Source organism: Aquarana catesbeiana, linkage group LG08 (assembly GCF_042186555.1).
Source record: "Aquarana catesbeiana isolate 2022-GZ linkage group LG08, ASM4218655v1, whole genome shotgun sequence".
NCBI lineage: Eukaryota > Metazoa > Chordata > Amphibia > Anura > Ranidae > Aquarana > Aquarana catesbeiana.
The window spans coordinates 12,005,815-12,031,708 of record NC_133331.1 but is presented as its reverse complement, the minus strand read 5'-3'; the positions used below and the strand labels follow the sequence as shown (position 1 = coordinate 12,031,708).

Here is a 25,894-nt window from a genome sequence, read left to right as displayed (position 1 = left end):
ATTTATACAGCAATCAGTGCTATACAAATGCACTGATTCCTGTGTAAGTGACACTGGTAGTGAAGGGGTTAACCACTAGGGGGCTAGGGAGGGGTTAAGTTTGTCCTGGGGAATGCTTCTAACTGTGGGGGGGCGTGGCTACGTGTGACACGTCACTGATCTCCGCTTCCGATCACAGGGAGCAGAGATCAGTGACACTGTCACTAGGCAGAACGGAGAGATGCTTGTTTACATTTGCATCTCCCCGTTCTTCCTCTCTGTGAGGCGATCGCGGGTATCCCCGCGGCGATCGAGTCCGCGGGACCCGCGACCCGACTCACGGAGCTCCCAGCCGGCGGCACGCAATGGCGCGGCGGCAAATTTAAAGGGAGGTACGGGTACGCCCTTTTGCCCAGCCCTGCCATTCTGCTGACGTACATTGGCGTGCGCCGGTCGGGAAGGGGATAGACATCTCTGTACTAAACGGTAATACTTGAACCGACTTAATTTATAGCAATATTCAGAACTGGGACTTTAATTATACCTCCAAGGGTGAAACATCCAAATCAACAAACTACTTTGTTAACCACTAAACTTTCACCCCCTTCCTGCCCAGGCCAATGTTCAGCTTTCAGCGCTGTCGCACTTTGAATGACAATTGCGCGGTCATGCAGCACTGTACCCATATGACATTTTTATAATTTTGTTCACACAAATAGAGCTTTCTTTTGGTGGTATTTGATCACCTCTGCAATTTTTTATTCTTTGCAAAATAAAATTTAAAAAAAAGACAGAATCACAGTATATATAAAATAATATGCAAAGTGGTTGGAGGGAAGCTTCAGAATGGCAAAGATGTTTTTATTACAAATGATGTGAGCAGACTGCAGTTCCTCTTTAAATAAAAGAAAAGACGCCAGACAGCCTTTCAAATAATACGAAACCAAATCAAACTGACTAATTTACAGGAGAGTCAGAACTATTGAACGTTCCATTTTACGAGCGCAGAGTATTGAAAGCAAAAAAAACCTGAATCACCAAATGCATTCTTTAAGCAGTTTGCTGAAACAGTGAAAATAAAAAAAGAAAAGTGCCGCGTACTCCCCAAAAATCGAGACAGAATTGATTTTACAGAGGGCCTCATAAGTCAGCATGGCACCTTGTAGCTTCCTGCCCAGAGAAGAACCTGCAGAACATTAACTATGCCAAGACCAAAGATAGATACACTGCACTTCTCTGAGCAGAGAACTTCGCCATTTTCTTACTTTCACGGGTCATTCATTGGTTGGTGATGGCCAAGTCATTTAGCGATCGTTCATACTAGTGGTTAAGGGGCAAAACCCCGCAGTTGAGTACATTTTTACCACCACCCCAACCACTCCCCCTTTAGCTGAAGAGGCAGTGGCCAGGGGTGGACACATGCTGCGCCTGCAATGCTCTGCAGGAATAATACCCCCTGTCGCTTTGGGGGGCATAGTGAGACCCTTTCAAGTGAATGGGGCCATTCTGAAAGCGCCCCGCAACCACGAGCCATGCACACGGTTGTGTCACACTAGTACAGGCTTTACAGGGTTGTCACATGCTCTCTGTAGAGCAATCTGAACATAGAACCCTCTTCAAAGGCCAAAGCAAATGTCAAAGGGCCCTTAGTGATTATTTTAATAATTAAAGTGGTTGTAAACCCTTCCATATACCCAGTGATGTGACTGGCTTCAGGTGATACACAGAGATGAAACAAATCCTCCTACATAAGTTGTACCTTTTTATCTGCGGTTTTCTCTTCTCTACAGCCCGTCAAAGGTGTACCTGTGTGTAGTTTAATCTCAGTATAAATATGACTGTTCTGTGAAGCCCTCAGAGGTTTGTTAGAGAACCTTAGTGAACAAACAGCATTGTGAATACCAAGGAACACACCAGACAGGTCAGGGATAAAGTTGTGGAGAAGTATAAAGCAGGGTTAGGTTATAAAAAAATATCCCAAGCTTTGAACATCTCACGGAGCTCTGTTCAATCCATCATCCGAAAAATGGAAAGAGTATGACCCAACTGCAAACCTACCAAGACATGGCCGTCCACCTCAACTGACCGGCCGGGCAAGGAGAGCATTCATCAGAGAAGAGCCAAGAGGTCCATGGTAACTCTGGAGGAGCTGCAGAGATCCACAGCTCAGGTGGGAGAATCTGTCCACAGGACAACTATTAGTCGTGTTCTCCACAAATCTGGAGAGCGCTGCGTAAACTGTCGGCGCTATATAAATCCTGTATAATAATAATAATAATAATAATCTGCCCTTTATGGAAGAGTGACAAGAAGAAAGACATTGGTGAAAGAAAGTCATAAGAAGTCCTGTTTGCAGTTTGTGAGAAGCCATGTGGAGGACACAGCAAACATGTGGAAGAAGGTGATCTGGTCAGATGAGACCAAAATTGAACTTTTTGCCCTAAAAGCAAAACGCTATGTGTGGGGAAAAACTAACACTGCACATCACCCTGAACACACCATCCCCACCGTGAAACATGGTGGTGGCAGCATCATGTTGTGGGGAAGCTTTTCTTCAGCAGGGACTGGGAAGCTGATCAGAGTTGATGGGAAGATGGATGGAAACAAATACAGGACAATCTTAGAAGAAAACCTGTTAGAGTCTACAAAAGACTTGAGACTGGGACGGAGGTTCACCTTCCAGCAGGACAACAACCCTAAACATACAGCCAGAGCTACAATGGAATGTTTTAGATCAAAGCATATTCATGTGTTAGAATGGCCCAGTCACAGTCCAGACCTAAATCACATTGAGAATCTGTGGCAGGACTTGAAAATTGCTGTTCACAGACGCTCTCCATCCAATCTGACAGAGCTTGAGATATTTTGCAAAGAAGAATGGGCAAAAATGTCCCTCTCTAGATGTGCAAAGCTGGTAGAGGCATCCACAAAAAGACTTGCAGCTGTAATTGCAGTGAAAGGGGGTTCTACAAAGTATTGACTCCGGGGGGCGCCATACAAATGTACCCCCCACACTTTTCACATATTTATTTGTAAAAAATGTTGAAAACCATTTATCATTTTCCTTCCACTTCACAATTATGTGCCACTTTGTGTTGGTCTATCACATAAAATCCCAATAAAATACATTTATGTTTTTGGTTGTAACATGACAAAATTTGGAACATTTCAAGGGGTATGAATACTTTTTCAAGGCACTGTATATGTGCCCAGGTCAGATTTCATGAATGGGGTTTACATCCACTTTAAGATCTCTTCAAAAGGGAATTTGACATGTGACACATAGGCTTTTATGGAGCTGAGTTTAGGAGGTTTGGCAAAAATACACGCCAAAGCTACTAATCTCAAGTTTAGGAGCTGTAGTGTACATGAAGCCTAATGTCGTGTACACACGAGCGGAATGACCGTCAGAAAAAGTCAGATGGGAGCTTTTCATCGTATTTTCCGACCGTGTGTATGCCCCATCTGACTTTTTCCGTCGAAAATCCTGACGGACTTAGATAGTGAACATGTTCTAAATTTCACAGACGGAACTAATTCCTATCGGGAAAACCGCTCGTCTGTATGCTGTTCCGACGTACCAAAAACAACACATGCTCTGAAGCAAGTATGAGAAGGAAGCGATTGGCTACTGGCTTTTGAACTTTCTTTTTCTAGTCCCGTCGTACGTGTTGTACGTCACCTCGTTCTGGACGATCGGACTTTGGTGTGACCGTGTGTAGGCAAGACCACTTGAGCGGAATTCCGTCGGAGTTCCGTCGGAGAAACCTTCGGAGTTTATTCCGACAGCAAAACCGGTCGTGTGTATGCGGCATAAGTTCCACAATTCAGTGGCAAGAACCACTGTGTTGAGAACATCAGGGAAGATGGTGCTGCATGGGAACAGCTTCACATTAGAATCCACAACACTCCGAGAGGCTCGGAGACACTCGGGAACGGAGTGTTTCTGAGTGTTTATGTGTGTCTTAGAGCAGCTCCGAGTGGTCTCCGAGTACTGCACACCCCATTGGGGGCTTGAATCCTGCGACAACGCTCGCAAAGCGAATCAGGATTTTGAAAAAATAATAGCTCGTATTGCGAAACGCTCGTAAACCCCTTTAATCGCAATCCAAGGTATTACTGTGTACAAACATTTACACCTCATAAAGAAAAATATATAAACAAATAAAAGAAAAAGGAAACAACACAAAAACACCAAGAAAAAAACTAAAAGAAAACAAACCAAAGTGACCCATGAATAAACTCCAGGAAAAAGCCCCACAAAATATCCTTACTAATAAGAAAGAAAAATAAACTAAAAAGAATAAAATATGTAGCGATTATGATAAAAATAAAAAGGAGTATACGTATAAAGACCTATATAAACTCATCAATATAACATTAGTAATACTGTAAAATCAATTTCTTATCACTGAAAATCACAACACTAAGGGGGAGTCTTTGGATATCCTTGCTTAGACAGTACATACACATTGATACCAACATATCCACAGGTATCCAATGAGAATTTTTTTTAATATATACTCTCCCAAAAACAGCATAGGGCAAAAACCATATATGAGAAATCCCCATATAAAGCTAGAGATGTCCCAACCAAATCCATAGTTTGGGCAGGCACTAAAGAATTACAGATATCCTCAACAGGGAGGTATAGCATCCCATGTATACCCACACATGATACAGAAGAGGAAGGAGCGAGGTGCAAAGGAACCCATACCACTATTATTCATAATAAGAAGAAATGTCCCACTCAAAGTTCAACCCGAACGTGATACGAGTATGCAAATGAAAGATCCAATGCACCTCTCTCCTACACTGTAGGAGAGAGGTGCATTGGATCTTTCATTTGCATACAATTACTTCTTAGCAAACTGGATATACTTGCAGGGTTTTCAGTATTCAGCATTAACCTACCATTATTTCTTAGCTAACTGGAGAGACTTCCAAAAATTTCCATATCATGCATGGATCTACCATCACATCATAGTTAACTACAGAGAAACTTCCAGGTTTTTCAGTATTCAGCAGTAACCTACGGTACCATTATTTCTTAGCTAACTGGAGAAAGTTCTGGGATTTTCAGTATCAAGCATGAAGCTACCATAAAATCTTAGCTAACTGGAGAGACTCTCCAGATGTTCAGTAGTGGGTATTAATCTACAATTACTTCTTAGCTAACTGGAGAAACTTGCAGGATTTTCAGTATTGGGCATTCATCTACCATTACTTCTTAGCTAAACTGGAGAGACTTCCAGGATTTTCTGTATCAAGCTCGAATTTACTATCAAATCTTAGCTACAGTAACTGGAAAGACTTCTCAGGTGTTCAGCATTGGGCTCAGTCTACAATTACTTCTTAGAAAACTGGAGATACTTCCAGGGGTTTTCAGTATTCAGCATTAACCTACGATACAATTCTTTCTACGCTAACTGGAGAAAGTTCTGGGATTTTCATTATCAAGTATGAAGCTACCATAAAATCTTAGCTAACTGGAGAGACTCACCAGATGTTCAGTATTGGGCATTAATCTACAATTACTTCTTAACTAACTGGAGAAACTTCCAGGATTTTCAGTATCCGGCATTAAACTACAATTACTTCTTAGCTAAACTGGAAAGACTTCCAGGATTTTCCGTATCAAGCATGAATTTACCATAAAATCTTAGCTAACGGGAAAGACTTCCCAGGTGTTCAGCATTGGGCTCAGTCTACAATTACTTCTTAGAAAACTGGAGATACTTCCAGGGTTTTCAGTATTCAACATTAACCTACTGTCCCATTATTTCTTAGCTAACTGGAGAAAGTTCTGGGATTTTCATCATCAAGCATGAAGCTACCATCAAATCTTAGCTAACTGGAGAGACTCTCCAGATGTTCAGTATTGGGTAATAATCTACAATTACTTCTTAGCTAACTGGAGAAACTTCCAGGATTTTCAGTAACGGGCATTAAACTACAATTACTTCTTAGCTAAACATCATTTTCTGTATCAAGCATGAATTTACCATCAAATCTTAGCTAACTGGAGAGACTTCCCAGATGTTCAGTTTTGGGCATCAGTCTACAATTACTTCTTAGATAACTGGAGAAACTTCCAGGATTTTCAGTATCGGGCATTAAACTATAATTCCTTCTTAGCTAAACTGGAGAGACTTCCAGAATTTTCTGTATCAAGCATGAATTTACCATCAAATCTTAGCTAACTGGAGAGACTTCCCAGGTGTTCATTCATTATTGGGCATCAGTCTACAATTACTTCTTAGAAAACTGGAGATACTTCCAGGGTTCTCAGTATTCAGCATTAACCTACGGCACCATTATTTCTACACACGATCTGACTTTCCAACGGGAAATGTTGGATGTGAGCTTGTTGGCTGAAAGTCGGACCGTGTGTACGCTCTATTGAACATTTGTTGTCGGACTTTCCGCCAACAAATGTTGGACTTTCCGATCGTGTGTACACAAGTCCGTCGCACAAAAGTTCGCGCATGCTAGGAATCAAGTACGAGCTGGAAGCGCTCGGTCTTGTAAAACTAGTGTTTGTAATGGGGATATCACACTACTGAACTTATTTTTTTTCAGCTCGCCGTACGTCTTGTATGTCACTAAGTTCGTAATTGTTGGCCAGCATTTGTGTGACTGTGTGTATGCAAGACAAGTTGGAGCCAACAACCTTCGAACAAAATTCCACGTTTTTTTTTGGTCAGAAAGTCCGATCGTGTGTACGGGGCAAAAGTTAAACTGGAGAGACGTCCAGGATTTTCTGTATCAAGCACCATCAAATCTTAGCTAACTGGAGAGACTTCCCATGTTCAGTATTGGGCATCAGTCTACAAATACTTCTTAGCTCACTAGAACGATTTTCAGGATTTTCAGTATCAAGCATGAATCTACTATCAAATCTTAGCTGACTAGAGAGACTTTCCAGATTCTCAGTATTGGGAATTATTCTACTATTACTTTTTAGCTAATTGGAGAGACTTCAAGGATTCTCAATATTGGGCATCAATCTTCTAGCAGTTGTTGATACTAGAAAAAGCTTCCAAGCAACCAAGGAACAGCTGAGCTAAATAAAAACCATGTCCACTCTCTTCTTGAGGGCATTAGAGAAACATTAATGCAATTTTGTGGTGGGCGGGGTTATCCTGAACTGGCAAACAGTTATTAGTTGCCAGTGTCCATTTCTCCTGCGGGCAGCTCTGTAACCCGGAGGTTTAAAAAATTCCTGTGTCCAGCAATGGATGAGAAAGAAAAAGATACTCAAAGCACTGTGCAACAAATAGCAACTAATTTTAACTTGTTTTTTTTCCCAACACGTAGGAAATACAAAAAAAAATGAACAAAACACCATAGGGCTAAAACAGCAAGCGGTGGAAATCAAAAGGAAATCATAGAAGGAAAGATAATTGTGACAACCAGACCAATTTTATTATCATACAGCCAGCGGAAGCTTGCGGGATACTGTAATTCAAAGCAAGAGAAGGTAAGCGGCGATGCAGTTCTTATAGAAAGAACAACCCTTTAATATATATATAAATATATATTTCGTTTCACTGTATTTATTGAAAGGTGAGAGAACTACAGAAAGGACAGACGTTCCTTTTATTTTTAAAAAATTATGATAATTTGTTACTAAAATGTAACTTGAAAAAAATCAATTTTCCTGTTCATTATTACATTTTGAGTTATTATGAATTGTATATAAAAAATAAATAAAAATAAAATAAAGTAATTATATATTTCAATATTATTAGCATACAATGAATGTGTATGCATGAAAATTCCTGACCCTTCAAAAAAGAATGGTGAATGATAAGACACCCCAGCTGAGCAGAAACGTGTCACCGCAATCGCTCTGAATGTTGCTAGCCACGGGGTTGCCATTGTGTATGGATGTGATGAGAAACTCATTATTCTGTGAATTCTGAACACATGCTGAAATCCTTTAAAGCAGAACACTACAAATCAATTGCCCACTGTTGGATAGAATAACAAAACCAGCCGTTCAATCCTGAGATTTCCCTCCACAGTATTTTTTTTCTGCCTCTAGATGTCCACAGACTGATGAGCAGCATTGCTTCCTCTGAGCCCAGGTCCTCCTGGAACCGCCCCTCAGCCTTTGACCGAACAGTGAAAAGAGAAGCAGCACAGCTCATTGTAGTAATATGCCCAAAACATGCTCTGCCATTTTAGTATACAAGCTGGCTTAAATCTGTAAAACTATCAAATAATGTTTGGAAAGATGCTTGCATAAGCACTGTGTTATATATACATCATTGCGGGTTGGTTTGTCTGGGACAGGATGATTCATAACCAGATGGCCTGTTGACCCGTGTTAACTCATGATGATGTATCTTAAAGGGTCACTGACTTGTATAAACCATATATCGCTGACTTGTTTAATTATATTCATGAAATTACTGTATCCCTTTACTAACCACTCCCCCCTCCCCTATTATGATTGGTAAAGCTGAACCAAATATAAGCTGTGTACACGCCCAATAAAGTAGGCATATTCTTTGAACTTATTCCGTGTATCTTGTATTCATTAAAGTGCCTCACGGTACTGGGGGGGTCCTTCGGTAGTCTGCAATATTAACCACTTGGCTGGTCTGTCATGTACCTGGAGTACCCTTAAAATCCCTTCAAATGGAGGCACTGCTGAGATAAGGTGATCACCTGTGGTAAGGTACCTTTTTGTCTCATTTTGACGAATTGTTTTCTTGCCTCAGCTCTGATAAAACCTTAAATTAAGAAGGGAGACGGACCAGGCCTTACAAGTGGCCTTTGGTAGGCCTGGCTTTTGGTAAGCCCGGCTTTTGGTAAGCACTCTACTCTTTCCACAGTAAATTATGAGTGAGACCATCCACAAAAAACTCCCCTCAGGCACCATCCCTAATGTACAAATTACCTTATATTTTAATTCCACCCCTCTAAGGATGGGGGAATAAAGATAAACGGGACTTTGAATGAGCTTATCAAGGACATTTAGAACAATCTATTAAAATATAACAAACTTTATTACATCATTACAAGGCATTAAGAACATACATCAGCATATATTAATTAACACCTCTACGACTAAGCCCCAGTGGGCGGGCCGAAACATGTCAGGGGACATGGCGCGTGGAGTGGTGCAAGGCTGAGGCCAACTTATAGACGTTAACCACATAGACTGGATAGGGTTGAGCAGCAATTTTTTTTAAAGTTTAGCATATATTAATTTCCATGTCATTTTAACCGTAAGAAATGCATAGTAGTGATTCCCGACGGGTGCAGCGGATCGACCCGTTTCGCAAAGTAAAAGCTTCCTCAGGATCCACGCTCGGTGATATGGCTATATAAAAGGTAACAAAATATTTGAAAGCAATGTCAAAATGTATAAAAATATACATAATTATCACAATTTAATTGTATTTCTTCATTCTTAGAGGGGTGGAGTAAAAATATATAGTAATCATCACACGGCGTGCATTTAAATAATGCATTTAATGATGCAATTAATGATACAAGCTGTAAGCCAATACAAGGGTATTGAAGCACCAGCTCAGCATCACTGCAAGGGAGATGGCAACCCAGATAGCAAGGATAACTTGCCAAAAATTTGTGGCAGAGTTGAATTGTAAGTCTATTTACTTGCTGCAAATTTTCACTGGCAAGTTGTACACTTGCAGAGCACTTGTTCTAGTTGACACTTTTCCAATTTGTAGAAAATTTGCGTGGCAAGTCTGGCGCACGAGCAAAGTTGCAGTGGTGAGTCTACAGCAAGAGCTCTGCAAGTCTACAGCATAAAAATTCAGCCACAGTGACCCCCTATGGTGGGATGACTATATTGCACAACATAACTGAACCAGAACTTGTAGCAGACTTGCCGAATGTTTGCAATGAAAGTTGATCTGGAGTCATGCAATGCGGACTTGCTGCAATTGTGCAACAAACTTGGGAAGCCCGGCAAGTCTAGCAACAGCTTAGTAAATTGACGGCGCTATATAAGTACCTGAAATAAATAAAATAAATAAATAAACTTAGCAGGTCATTTTCAAACTGGCAGCATAATTGCTTGCTATCTGGGAACCTTGAACTACCATGCAGATGGTAAGTCAGACAGTGACAGTTTTTGACAGATAGAGGTTTAGCACAATAAGGCTCATTGATGGAGCTGAGGAAGGAAGGTTTGTTGATGGAGGTGGGGAGGGAATGCTCATTGATGGAGGTGGGGGGGGGAGGCTCATTGATGGAGGTGGGGAGGGAAGGCTGGTTGATGGAGTTGGGAAAGGAAGGCTCATTGATGGAGGTGGTGGGGCTGGGGGGGCAAATGCGCACAAACCAAATCAATATACGCTTATTGCGATTTATCAAAAATATGTAGAAGAATACATATCGGCCTAAACTGAGGAAGAAAAAAAGTTTATATATATATATATATATATATATATATTGGGGATATTTATTGTAGCAAAAAATAAAAAATATTGCTTTTTTTTTCAAAATTGTCGGTCTTTTTTTTGTTTATAGCGCAAAATAAAAACCGCAGAGGTGATCGAATACCACCAAAAGAAAACTATATTTGTGGGAAAGAAAGGACGTAAATCATGTTTGGGTGCAACGTCGCACGATCGCGCAATTGTCAGTTAAAGCGACGCAGTGCCTGAATCGCAAAAAGTGCTCTGGTCAGGAAGGGGGTAAAATCTTCCGGGGCTGAAGCGGTTAAAACTGCAATTTTGTAACTTTTGGAAATGTCAGTAAAAACTTGGCGGTGCCAGTAAATTTTGGGTGTTGTTTCAGTCAATTTCAATTTGGTAGGCTGGCAACACTGAGCAGCAGAAGCCAATGGCTCCCACTGCTATCAATGCAAGGAGGCAGAAAGAGAAGAGAGCCGCATGCTGGATCGAGATTGGGCTTAGGGAAGTATTGGGGGGGCGGGGATGTGGAGTGGGTGTGGCAGGGGTGAATCTTGCAGCACAGAAAGTTTTTTTACCTTAATGCAGAGAATGCATTAGAACCACTTTAATCCACCCCCAAAAATATTTTTGACATATAACTGAAGTCTGGTGGGCAACTGAACAGTCTACAGCCACACAGCAGTTATTATAAAAAGCACATTTGCTGCTCATCAGCATTGATTATTTAAAGGTTCTTGGAATGGAGACTGAGTGCCCTACTTGGCGAGCTAGACTGTCTTTGTTCTGTGAGATCAGAATGGCTCTAGGCTCATAAGATTTATTTGCAGTCTTGGCTTTCCTGTGCTAAAAGCCCCCGTCATATTGAAGGAAGCAGACAATTTGTGCGGCTTCTTCTGCCTAAAGGGTACAACGGGACTTATGTATTTACATCATGGAACAGACAGAGAAATAGAGATACCATACCATGACTGCATGACACCTGGTGCTACCATTACTATAATTCACACATGTTAAAACACAAGGCCTTGTCATGTGGTCCTTGTACCCAGTTTTGCAGCTGGAACGTGGTTGAACTCCGTTCTACCATCTCCGGCTCTCACCCTCCACTCCTGATCCCTGCTGTCACTTGTAAAAACAGAAGCCTTCTGTTTTTACAAGAGACAGCTTTGCTCTCAGATGTAAAAGATCCCTGGACGCACTCGCGGCAGGGCATGGCAGGGACAGCTCTCCAGAGAGAGAGAGAACGATCTCCGTGCAAGCCGATCCGCCTATACGGGGAGGTGCTAGAGCCGGACCAGGTAGGAGAGAGTGGAGATACAGGGAGGGGTTGGAGTTGCACACTGTGTAGTGTGCATAGTGCACCCCTAAACTCTGCACTCTGTACATAGCACACCTGTAAACCCTGCGCTCTGTATGTAGCGCCCCCCTAAACCCTGCACTATGTATGTAGCCCACCCCTGAACTCTGTGTTTAGGGCCCCCCTGGAACTGCACTCTGTACACAGTGCACCTCTGAATTCTGCACTCTATACGTAGCATACTCCTGAGCTCTGCACACAAAACATACCATTTTTCTGAACTCTGTACATAATACACTCATGAACCCTGCATTCTATATGTAGAGCATTTCTGAAATCTGCATTCTATACGTAACGCACTCCTGAACCCTGCATTCTATACGTAACGCACTCCTGAACCCTGCGCTCTGTACGTAATGCACTCCTGAACCCTGCACTCGATACATAGCGCATTCCTGAACTCTGCACTCTATACATAAAGCCTTCCTGAATCCTGCACTCTATACATAGAGCACTTCTGAGCTCTACACTCTATACATAGAGCATTTCTGCTATGCACTCTGTACATAATGCATTCCTGAACTTTGCACTCTGTATATTACACACTCCTGAACCCTGCACTCTGTACGAAACGCACTCCTGAACTCTGCACTGTGAAGGTAACGCACTCCTGAACTCTGCACTCTGTACATAACAATCTCCTGAACTCTGCACTCTGTATATTATAAACTCCGAAACCCTGCACTCTGTTTGAAACGCACCCCTGAACTCTGCACTCTGTAAGTAACGCACTCCTGAACTCTGCACTCCATACGCAACGCACTCCTGAACGCTTCACTCTATACATAGAGCATACCTGAACTCTGCACTCCATACATAGACCATACCTGAACGCTACATTCTGTGCATAACACACTCCTGAACCCTGCATTCTGTACATAACACACTCCTGAACCCTGCATTCTGTACATAACAATCTCCTGAACTATGCACTCTGTACGAAACCCACTCCTGAGCTCTTCACTCTGTACATAACGCACTCCTGAACCCTGCACTCTGTACGAAATGCACTCCTGAACTCTGCACTCCATACATAGAGCATACCTGAACTCTACATTCTGTACTTAACACACTCCTGAACTCTGCATTCTGTACTTAGTGCACCCCAGATACAACCAGCCCTTTGAGGGCAACCATACTGCTGATGCGGCCTGCAATGAAATTGAGTTGACACCCCTGCTATAATCCATCACATCATTTGGAATATTTCTGCTTTGTGATGGACCAGCTCATGAGCGAAGATAAGTCTCCTTGGCATGACTGCTGAGCATCATTCTCAATATTTGTCATTTGTTTACATCAGTTCTTAAATCCGAGTTCCTTTTTTTGCTTTTGCAGTTTATTTTGAAAACGTACGTTGCGTATATGGTATGCTGCATATTATTATTATTATTATTAATCATGATTAATATATCACCAATAGTTTGCATAGCGCTTTACAAAATAAAGAGAGACAGTACAGTAACTAGAAGCTCATAGGATAGATTTTGCCCCTGTATACAGTACTGTATCTATCTGAATACAGTATACTCTGGGCTGAAGGAATGCATTGCCTACAGATCCCACCCATTAACACGTAGTGTACACCTACTAGCAAAAAAAGAGAGCGCACCAGCCTAGCGCATTACCTTTGTAAACTCTTTATTAATAAAAGCAAAGATGTATATACTGTATACTCACATACGACTGTATTTCACAAGCTCATCAAAAACAACCAAAGACAATGGTGCCCTATCCGCTGCAGGCGCTCCTTGACTCGGGAAGATGCCGTCTGGATCTAATTGGCTTACGCCTTTTGAGGGAGTCCCCCTCTTCAAAGAGGTGGACAAAGAGGGGGACTCCATCAAAATTGTCAATTTTTCCCACCATTCCAAGTCACGTGGCAATCGGTGGAGAGTGCACAGCTCGCATCTGCGTGCCATTCATTCATTCATTCATTCATTCTAGCTCCTCAAACACGATGATGCGATTTTGCTGCGATCATCGCACAACAGAATCAGCGAAACACAACTTTAGGGACCCATTCACACCTTGCGATTTGAGATTCTGGGTGGGATCACCGCAATTCTGCCCTCGAATCGCGTGGGCAATCGGTGCAAAACTAGCGACGCACGTTTGGGTGCCATTCATTGTAAGCGGCACCCAAAAGGTGGTGCAATTTTGCCGCGCTTGTTGTTCCGACAGGATCGCACTGCAATTGCAGCAAAACACGACTTTAAGGGCTCATGCCCGCTGCAGCTCAAAAAAAAAAAAAAAAATAGCTGCTTTTACAGGCAATATCAAAAAGAGAAGAAAAGATTAATCGCACACCTTAATCCAAAAGATGTTGTAGAGATTTCTTTATTGTCATGGGCCAGACAAAATTGCTCTGATGATCAGTTGACGCGTTTTACACGAAAAGAACTCTTCTTGTTCACGCGAGCGTGGTTCTTTTCGTGTGAAACGCGTCAACTGACCATCATTGCAATTTTGTCTGGCCCATGACAATAAAGAAATCTCTACAACATCTTTTGGATTCAGGTGTGCGATCAATCTTTTCTTCTCTTCTTGATATTGCCTACGGCAAGGGATATGCGATTAGCGGACCTCCAGCTGTTGCAGAACTACAAGTCCCATGAGGCATAGCAAAACTCTGACATCCACAAGCATGACACCCAGAGGCAGAGGCATGATGGGGACTTGTAGTTTTGCAACAGCTGGAGGTCCGCTAATTGCATATCCCTGGCCTACGGTGATGAGTCGGGATTAGCACCTTGGATCGGGTGTGTCTATTTTTCGCCTGAAGCGGTGTGTGCACCCTTGATCCAACTCACGTCCGAACTGTCAGTTCGCATTGCGATATGCGTGCTGAAATGGGGGGGGGGGGGAGGGGTGTCAATAACATTGTATTGACACTCCCAGCAGTTCGCATATGGCAGTGTGAAACTGCCGTTGCGAGTTGGGTGCGATGCGGGAACCTCGCAGTGGATTCGCATAGGGTTCCCACATCGCAACAAGTTTGCATGAAGCTTGGCCCAAAAAAGCTGAAGGAGAAAACGCACATAGGGCAGCACATTGCGTTGAATGGGCTGTCCTATGTGTGACGCGCAGAATTGTCTAAAAATTGCTCACAAAAAAAAAAAACAAGTGGGAACCCAAAGTGTGAATGAGGCCTTAATCTCTCTGTAGCAAATAAAATTGAAATGCCAGTGCAGCCCTTATTTCTATATGTAAGGAGGCAGCCCAAAATGTGATTGGATTAGTAGTATTCCATCACTTAAAAACAGACATGTCAAAACCAAGTCTTTTTTTTTTTTTTTTCTCGTCAAATTTGTTTATTGAATTTTAACAATTAGTATACATAAGTACATATAGTGGCAGCAAAAGAAAAGATCACATATGTGGTAATAATATTGAGTTGTGGTTCCAACAGAAACTAAAAGTAGTTTAACTAAAACACTAAAACAATTTTAGCATGGATCTAACTACTGAAAAGATTGCGTCATACAATGTATAAGTGACGATAAAACCAACTTAGACCAGATTAATATAAGATGACCTCAGATTAAAAAAAAAAATAATAATTATTATCAAGAGTATAGTTTTTAACCACTTCAATACCCTTAGACACCTTCCTGCCCAGGCCAATTTTCAGCTTTCAGCGCTGTCGCAATTTGAATGACAATTGCACGGTCATGCTACTACTCAAACAATATTTTTATCATTTTGTTCCCACAAATAGAGCTTTCTTTTGGTGGTATTTGATCACCTCTGCGGTTTTTATTTTTTGCACAACAAATAAAAAAAAGACCGAAAATTTTGAAAAAAACAAGTTTTTCTTTGTTTCTGTTAAAATTTTTTGTAAATAAGTACGTTTTTTTCTTCAATGAAGGGCACTGATACGGCGGCACTGATGGGCACCGATGAGGTGGCACCAATGAGGTGGCACTGATGAGGTAGCACTGATAGGCAGTATTGATGGGCACTGATATGTGGCACTGGTATGTGGCAGTGATGGGCACTCATAAGCGGCACTGATGGGCACTCGTAGGTGGCATTGATGGGTACTTATGGGTGGCACTAATGGGTACTTATGGGTGGCACTGATAGGTGGCACGGATGGGCACTGACAGGTGTCACCGGTGGACACTGATGGGTGGCACTGATGACACTGATTGGTGGCACTGATGCCCCTAAGGGTGGCATTGCTGGGCATCACTGAAATATAATGGTGCCAATCAGTGCCCATTTGTGGGCACTGATTGGCACAGATTGGGCACATTTGGATGGCCATGGGGTACATACCTGGCCATCCACATGTTGCCCCCTTCCCTGGTGGTCCTAGTGGCGATCCCTGGTGGTCCAGTGTGGTCATCTGAGGGGGTGCTGCGCTGATAAACAATCAGCGCAGACCCCCTGTCAGGAGAGCCGCCGATCGGCTCTCCTCTACTCGCGTCTGTCAGATGCGAGTGAGGAAAAGCCGATCAACGGCTCTTCCTATTGACATCGTGATCAGCCGTGATTGGACACGGCTGATCACGTGGTAAAGAGCCTCCGCCGGAGGCTCTTTACGGAGATTGGTGTAGTGGTGTGTCAGACTGACACACCGCTCCACCAATCGCTGCGATGCGTACCCCCGTGGGCACGCGGCGGCATTTTATCGCGATAGACGTCATATGACGCCCAGTCAGGATAACTGAACCACCACCCGGCCGTCAATCTGCTATAGGCCGGGCGGGAAGTGGTTAAATTAAAAAAAAATAAATAATAATTTATTATAGAATCTAAAATCTTATACTACATATTAGAACTATATACAACTGGTATAATGATAACCAAGGAAATAAAAAGATCTGCTACCAGAACTATATAAAGAGTAAATTGAAAGAGGATATTCACAGTCTTTTTACATTTAGGTTTATACAAATTATTGAGAAATGTCATATTTTCTATTGTAATCAAAGGCTCAGAAGCAACTCTGTCTAGCAACTAAAAAAAGGGTTTATTTATATATATATTTATAGAACAAGGAATCCACAAAGCTCCAAGATATTTAGCGGCATCATACAATTCCATCCGAGTCCTGTTGCTGGTATAAATAAGTGTCTCTCACCTGCTCGAGCTGGAATGTCTGGAGACTCCCCAAGGACCAGTTTCACTCTCTTGGCGTGAGTCTTTCCTTGGTAATGGGATTCAGCGACAATTGCAGATGTGAAGAACATGTTGCAGAGGGTGCAGCATTTGTTTTTATCCACTTCAGTCTCATCACTTTCCTGTTTAAAAAAAAAAAAATACAAAAAAAGAAAGTAAAATATGTGTCTTAAAATTTTATGAATTCATACAATTATAAAGGAAACCGGTACCACGTACGAGGTTACCTCCTGAAAATTGGCCAGCCTGAATATTTAATAAAAAATTGTTTCAATAAAGTCCTTTTGGGTTTGTATACGATGGCAGTCGGTAGGTACCTGTGTCCTGTTTGTTCTCACTGGGTCTTTTGATGAAAACAAACTGTCTGTGTTGCTATAGAGTCAATCCTCCTTTCCCCTGTAAAATGGTTCTAAAAACTGAAGGTGCTTTACCTTCAAGCATTCTATGCATGAAAGTGAAAAACCTTCTCTGTGCAGCGCCCCCCCACCCCAGGACCCCCAAAACTTACCTGAGCTCAGGGGCGGGGGCCCGTCCATTAAGGAAGTACCTGAGTCGAGCCAATAGGCTTCAAAATAGAGTGGACTCGTGGCGCAGAGCATTGCGCTCAGAGCCCACCTTAGTGTGTTAGAAAAGCAAATGAATGTTCGCTTTTATAACACTAAATCGCCTCTCCGCCAATCAGGATGCGCAGGTCTGATACCCATTTCCTGATTGGCTTAAAGGTCAGGCGATTCTATTGGAAGCCTAGGAGGAGGGGGATGCATGGCAGAAGCCGCTGTGATCCACACCACAGGAGGAGGAAGAAAGCTGCCAGACACGCTGCCCGCCATCTTAACCCTAGATGGCTTTGATGTCCTGACTATCCTCCGGCGGGGTCGGTGTTTTCCGCCCCCCCCAAAGGAAAAAAACACCAGCCGCCACTGCCTGAGCTCCCTCTCGATCCAGTGATGTGCATGAGAGCAGCGAGTCTCCAGGGATTCTTCCTACTCATTGGCTCCCACTGCTGTCAAACACAGTCAGTGAGCCAATGAGGAGAGAGAGGGGGCAGGGCCGAGATGCGGCTCCATGTCTGAATGGACACGCAGAGAAGCGGCTCGGGACTGCGCCTGCTTGAGTGCCACCATTGCAAGCTGTTTGCTCTGGGGGGACTCGACAGGAGGGAGGGGCCAGGAGCGCCGGTGGGGGACTGGGGTAGAAGAGGATCAGGGCTGATCTACCACTGCACAGAGCAGGTAAGTAGGACATGTTTGTTGTTTTTCCCTTTAATATCACTTTAATTTTCCTAAACTGCATTAGTGTTCTAAAAGGGGGAAATATACTGGTGGCTGTAAGCAATTAAATAAATCTAAAACAAAAGGTTTGTTTTTTTTGGTTTGGATGGAGTAGGGAATTATTTCACATCGGTGAGATTTCCCTTAATTTCCTGTCCCCTAGACCAAGGGTCTTCAAACTATGGCCCTCCAGTTCTTCAAGAACTGCAATTCCCATCATGCCTAGCCATTTCTGTGAATGTCAGAGTTTTACAATGCCTCATGGGATGTGTAGTTCCGCAACAGCTGGAGGGCCGTAGTTTGAGGATCCCTGCCCTAGACACTGTGGGAAGTCAGAAGAAATATTTCCAAAGTAGCAGAAATCCTCTTTGAGGGCTTGTGCCTAGGGCCATAAGCAGCTTGATTTCAGGTAATGACAAGCTGCACTTGATATTAGTTTGAGACGCTTCTGAGCTCATTCAGAGTTTCCTGATGGGGGCATTTGACCTGAATTTTTACTCCTTCTGACCAAGAGGGTGACTTCCTTTTGACCAGAAGATGACCTGGTGGTTGACTTCTTCTGACTGGGGGTTGAACTCCTTCTAACCTAGAGTTTCCTGCCTTCTAACCTGGAATTGACTCCTGACTGTTGATTGAAGTCCTTCTAACCTAGAGTTGACTTCCTCCTAACCTGGAGATGACCCCCCTGACTGGCAGTTGAACACCATCTAACCTAGAGTTGAAGTTGACCGCCTTCTAACCTGGAATTCATTCCTTCTTGACTGGTGATTGAACTCCTTCTGGCTGAAATTGACTGCCTTCTGACTGATGGTTTTAACTCCCTCTAAACCAAGAGTTGACCTCCTTCTAACCTGGACCTGACTCCTTCTAATTGGTGGTTGAACTCCTTCTAACTGGTGGTTGAACTCTTTCTAACATAGAGCAGACCTCTTCTATCCCAGGGTTGACTCCTACTGACTGGCTTTTAAACTTCTTCTAACCTGGAGCTGACCTCCTAAGTTGCATCAACCTGCATTGGATGAATGCTGCCCCTAGAGGCTAATACAGCAGGACGGACAGAAATATAACATATTGAGAAGGACTGCCCCGTAACTACTTTCCTTCGTTAGAAACCTAAATGGGCTGGCAATGGGGTTGGGTCTGGACGGTGTATGGATGAAGTTTAAAAAGTGCTGATCGAGAGGGAGAGGTCTCTCTGTTACCATTTTTGAGCCCAGCTGATGAGACAATATCTAGAGGACAGCCTTGCGATAAGTATATTTGAAGTTCTTTTGTTATATGCTCTTTAATATTTTCCTTTAGTGTTTTCATGTTAACATTTTCCTATTTTCTTGGGAAATAAATAAGACGTTGTTTTACTAAGCAGTGTGTTTTCTTAGCTAACCTTATATCATTATGCCTATCAACAGTAACATTATTAGAGTTTTAATAGACTAGCTAACTATAGGAATAGACAAGTTAATACATATATGCAATAAATAGAGGGAATCCGTAACCACCCTCGGATAATATTTATTTTAGCAATATATTTTACATTGACTTGTATTGGGAGAGAAGCAGTTCTGAAGCCCATTAACATAGGCCCATGGACATGTGTAACCACAAGTGTCCCTATTAGAAGGCTTCCCCTCTGATACAGTGACAACCTAAAATTTTGGGGGGTTTTTTCTGTCAATTTCAGTCCAGGTGAGAATAGTCTCAAAGACAAATAGAGAGGATGAATCTCCCTAGCATGGACAATAACAGAAACAAAACACCCATGATAGTTACGTCAGAAGGACTGCCCAACAATCAACGAGTTCCAAGGTTTTTATTTATCACTTCCACAAACAACAGGGAAGCTGAAGACAGCCAACATGTTTTTGGGGGCCAGAAATATTGCCTTTCATCAAGGCTTAAACAATGTTTCCATATGTCTATGGCCTCAAAGCAAAGCCCCTGGGTATATAAATCTCAGCCAGGAGTTTTGTCGATAAATGATCATGCCTGTGTCAGCCTACTCTGCCACTGACACAAGCATAATAATGCAATGATTAATCACCTGGGAAAGATTTGTATGTACCTAACAGCTTTGCTTTGCATTGAGTCCACTAAATACTCTGAAACACTGTTTAAGCCGTGATGAAGGGAGATTTTTTTCTGTCCCCCCGAAATGTGTTCAATGTCTCCTGTGATCAGTCTGTGCGCGTTCCTTTTCTTTTCCTGTCCCTCCTCCATTTCTCTCCATTCTAGGCTGTGTGGGTTTGGACACTCGCCCTGCACGTAGCGGTACCTTTCACCATGCACTTGCTCATCAATGTCCGGAACCAGGCGGGGACTACAATCATGTGAGAATCAAACATTAAGGCAGTCCCCTGACTTCGAGATAAGCGGTGTCACAGTGTGCAGTAATAAAAGTACACTTACACAAAGTCAGGGATTTTCCAGGATTAGAGTCAGGTGTAAGATGAACCAATGATACCAAGCAGGGAGGTCCACCGATGGGGGGGACCACCAGTCCTCCTGTAGGGGGACCGGACATGCTGTCCCGGGTCACTACACACTTTAGCTTGGAATAGGTTGCATTTTGGAGGGACACTGCTGAGCCCATGCCCAATCCACCAGTCCAGGGTACCTCTGCTACCTCACTCCCAGTGACAGAATGGGGTCCTGCCATGTACACAGCACAGCCCTTGTTAGCTCCTTCCTTCCCGCACCATGTGACCAGGCTATGGGTCTCCGCTTTCTGATCTAGTTGCTACTGGAAAACGACCGTAAGGTAATGAGCTAGATCACCTTCCCCCCTCACTACTGGAGGACCCGTCACCTACACCATGTACTATGCTTCACGACCGGCTGCAATGTATCTTGCACTAGTCCTTGGTTACCCATAGCATCTGCATTACACCTACTGCTTGACTTGCTGAGGAGACCTTTGGCAGTGGCTTCGCTTCATACCCCATAAGTGCTATACTGACCCTAGTTCTTTTCATACGCCAGGAACCATCATGCATACTTTTAACCGCTTGCCGACCGCCGCACGAACATTTACGTCGGCAGAATGGCACGGACAGACAAATGGGCCTACAGGTACGTCGCTTTAAATTTGCCGCCATGTGGTTGCGTGTGCGCCGCCAGCCGAGCGCGTGCTAACCTGCCGCGAGCTCCGTGAGTGTGGTCGCGGGTCCCGCGGACCCGATGTCCACGGGCATACCCGCGATCGTCTCACGGAGAGGGTAAAAAAAATGCAACAAGCATTTCCCCCTTTCTGCCTAATGACACCGATCACAGCTCCCTGTGATCGGGAGCGGTGATCAGTGTTGTGTCACACTTAGCCCATCCCCCCTACATCACTCCCTAGAATCACTCCCTAGGACACACTTAACCCCTGCAGCGCCATCTCCTGGTTAACCCTTTCACTGCACGTCACATTTACACAGTAATCAATGCATTTTTAATCGCACTGATCGCTGTATAAATGTGTATGGTGCCAAAATAGCGACAAAAGTGTCCGATCTGTCTGCCATAATGTCGCAGTCACGATAAAAATCGCTGATCGCTGCCATTACTAGTAAAAAAAAAAAATTAACAAAAATGCCATAAAACTATCCCCTATTTTGCAGACGCTATAACTTTTGCGCAAACCAATCAATAAACGCGCATTGCGGGTTTTTTTACCAAAAATATTTAGAAGAATACGGCCTAAATCGGCATAAACTGAGGAAAAAATTGTTTTTTTATATATTTTTTTGGGGATATTTATTATAGCAAAAAGTAAAAAATAATGTGTTTTTTTCAAAATTGTCGCTCTTTTTTTGTTTATAGCGCAAAAAATAAAAAATGCAGAGGTGATCAAATACCACCAAAAGAAAGCTCTATTTGTGGGGATAAGAAAAGAACGTCAATTTTGTTTGGGAGCCACGTCGCACGACCGCGCAACTGTCAGTTAAAGCAACGCAGTGCAGAATCGCAAAAAGTGCTCTGGTCTTAGGCCAGCCAAATGGTCCGGGGCTTAACTGGGTAAAGAACTTCAGACAAGGCTTAGAACAGTTGTTGCAACTTTTAGTTGAATTATCAGAATAGTACAGTTCAACCTGAACACTGATAATAGAATGTCCCTAATTATCTCTTGCAGGCTGCACAGGCACACCTCCAAAAGGTAGTAGTCCATGTTTGGTGCTATCCAGAAACTGGTCGATCTCTAGACCCCTGGTGCCTCGGAAGGCACAGCAGTCCTCCTTTGCAGCAATCACATCATTCTTTTCCTGAGTGGGTCGAAGCTCTGAAACCCAGCCTTCTCCCTTGTTTATATTACAAGTGGGTAGCCTGGATCTAAAAAGCCTGGGAACAACAGCACACAACATTAACCCCATCCCCACATTGGTCAGCCACTGTTTAGCTAAAAAAACTGTAGGCAACCTTATTGGAAGTTGGAGTGGGTGGAACTGAGAAGGGCGAGTGGTGCTCTCTTGCTGAGTGTGTGAGGTAGTGCCCTGCTCGATACTGTGGAGGATAGCTCTGATCTCTCTTCTATCTCTCCTCCCACTGGACCACCCTCAACCAGCATGTCGTGAGCTGGAATTACTCTAACTGCCAATGAGCCTGGGGGTAAAAGGGGGTTATATGGAGTTGGGGTGCACAATAAGGGGTGGAGGGACTAGGGGTGCACAGTGGGAGGGGGGTATGGAGTTGGAGGGCACAATGAGGGAATGAAGGGAGTGAGAGTGCACAATGAGGTGGTGGGAGAATAGAGTGGGGGGGGGGGGGCTCACTTAGTAGGGTGCATGGAGTGGATGAGAAAGGCAGGCACACAGGGGAAGGTCCTTAACATTGCCCAATTCTCTATGCTTCTTCTGAAACATACTGACCCGTGTCACTACACACCCAGTCCAGCATACCTCTGCCACTACCTTCCCAGTGACAGTGAATGGGGCCCTGCCATGTACATAGTGTGGACCACATGCATGCACTTTTTAACTCCTTCCTTCCTGTACCATGTAAAAGGCTATGGGTCTCTGTAGCGCGGGTAAGGTTCTGGTTGCTACTGTAAACCGACTGTTGGGTAGGGAGCCAGATCACTGTCCCCCTCCCTACCGGAGGACCCGACACCTACTCCAGGTACCACACATCATGACTGGCTGCAATATACCTTGCACTAGTCCTTGGTTACCCATAGCAACTACTTGACTTGCTGAGTGGATCCTTGGTAGTGGCTTCGCTTCATACCCTATATGTGTGGTCAGTTTCCAGTAGCAACCAGAATCGGACCGCGTTACAGAGACCTATAGCCTAATCACATTGTAACAGGGTAAGGTCCTCAACATTGGCAATTTATTTGTGCTACTTTAAAAATGCTTGAACAGCACATCTTGAACCCCCAGTCTGCTTTGAAATCTTGAAAAATTTGCCTGGGAGAGACCTTACTGATGCAGTATAACTACCTTGTGTCTTGTTGCTGTGCTCAGTCTTGCCATGGTGGACGACCTGTAACATGAAACTGTTTTCCATAACCTCACCTTGGTAGCAGAGTTTGGCTGTTCCTCACCCAGTTTTAAGCTTCCTACACAGCTGTTTCTGTTTCCCAGTTAATGACTGTGTTTTAACTTACATATGAAATTGATGATCATTTGCACCTGCTTGCAGGGCTGCTGTTAGAAATCACGGGGCCCCGTAAAGTCTACCTGACAGTGCCCCCCGAAAATATTGAAACCATATTTTAATTAAAAAAAAATACACTACAATCATTATTACACAGACATAATATAACAAAATTCCTGCTAAATCTAAAAGATAGAACTGTATTGAGTTAATAAAGTTCTGTGTGTAAATGAGGTCTTCACATAGGTGCTGTGGCCTGTACGGTATGAATCAGTGTTTTTTTTTTTTTTTTTATGTGGTTATTGCTGTGTACAGGCAGCCTTTGCTACGTTATGTGGACGCAGCAGAGCAGCTGTATGAACACAGCCGCAGGTCCTAATTTGACAGGTGTGCAAGTGCAGGTGTATCAAATTAGGACCCACGGCTGAGTTCAGGCAGCCGCCACATCCCCATAGAGTAACAGACGGCAACAAATCACTCATTCACACTGCATGAGAACCCATGCGAATGAGCCCTTCATTTCTTTAAATTATGTTTTAAAAATGTTTTAAAATTATTTGTTAAAATATTGTTTTACAATTTGTAATATATCTCTATCTATCTATCTATCTATCTATCTATCTATCTATCTATCTATCTATCTATCTATCTATCTATCTATCTATCTATCTATCTATCTATCTATATATAGATCTATATATATCTATATATATATATATCTATATATATATATATAGATATATATATATATATCTATATATATATATATATACACACACACACACATATATATATATATATATATATATATATATATATATATATATATATATATATATATATATATATATATATATTATTATTATTATTTTATTATATATATATTGGTTCATATGAGTTTCACTTTTTTTAATTGAATTACTGAAATAAGTTAACTTTTTGATGATAGTCAAATTTTCTGAGATGCACCTGTATATGTGTATATATATATATATATATATATATATATATATATATATATATATATAAAACCCGGAGGGGGGAGGGGGCTGGACGATGAAATATCACCATTGAGACAGAGAAAGAAATTGAGGACACCGACTCTCCGGTTCCTTTCTCTGCAGCCTAGACAGAGAAAGAGGCTCCTGTTCATTCTGGAGCATAGTAAATACAGTTTACTATTCTCAGCTATTAATGGACACAGGAGCGGTCATTACCATCGCTCATTATGTCCATTCAGAAAAGAAAGGGGTTGATAAATGACATACTTACCGGCCCCTTCCCCCCGCTCTTAGTCCTGACTGCTGACACATTCCCCTGTGTACCCGCAGCGCGCGGCAGAAAAGGAAAGCCAACAGCAATGCCGGGGGGGGGGGGAACAGCACACGGGGGTGGATTATACCAACAAGAAGGCGGGTACGTCAATAGGGGGCCCATGCACACAGGGATATCAGTGCAGGGGGGGAGTGGGTAAATTATAGGAGTTATGCACTGTGTATCTCTCCCTCCAGCAGCTGAATGACAGTGGGAAGGAGAGGTGGAGAAACTGGCTTTCAGCTGCTGTAAGGAGAGCAGCACAGTGCATCGTTCCTGTAATTGCTCCCCCCCCGCATCAATCTCTCTGTGTGCCCAGGCCCCCTACAGGAGGACCGGTGGTCCCCCCCCCCCCCATCGGCGGACCTCCCTGCTTGGTATCATTGGTTCATCTTACACCTGACTCTAATCCTGGAAAATCCCTGACTTTGTGTAAGTGTACAAGCTGTACAAGTGTAAGAACTGGTGCTGGTTTGAAGCCAAAGGGTAGTCAGACCAAATATTGGCTTGATTTGAATTTTTTTTTTTTTCCCCATTCGCTCACTTTGCATTTTGTAAATTGATAAAAATAAACAATGATATAATATATTTCTGAAAGCATTATTTTACAGAATTTCCTCACAGCTGCCTAAAACTTTTGCACAGTATTGTATATTTATATATTGTGGTGGAAGAGACTCAGGGAGTGCCAACAATCCATGGGATTGGGGGGGGCGCAATATTTGCCTTGCCCTGGGTGCTGGCAACCCACGGCACACCACTGACTGGCTATCCAGATGCTTTTCTTTCTTGATTTTGTAAATCAGCCTCCATAAGCAGTATTATTAAAGCAGTGGGTTTTTTTTTTTTTTTTCAGTTGTCCC

General features: G+C 43.0%; 1 protein-coding gene across 1 annotated transcript in view; it reads right to left on the bottom strand.

The window, feature by feature from the left end:
- Window positions 1-25,894, bottom strand: part of ZMAT4 (zinc finger matrin-type 4) — a 675,941-nt gene that overhangs the window by 400,878 nt on the left and 249,169 nt on the right. Inside the window, exon 4 of the mRNA XM_073595527.1 lies at window positions 16,832-16,991. Coding sequence (XP_073451628.1) covers window positions 16,832-16,991 — 160 coding nt within the window. The remainder of the gene's footprint in view (window positions 1-16,831; window positions 16,992-25,894) is intronic.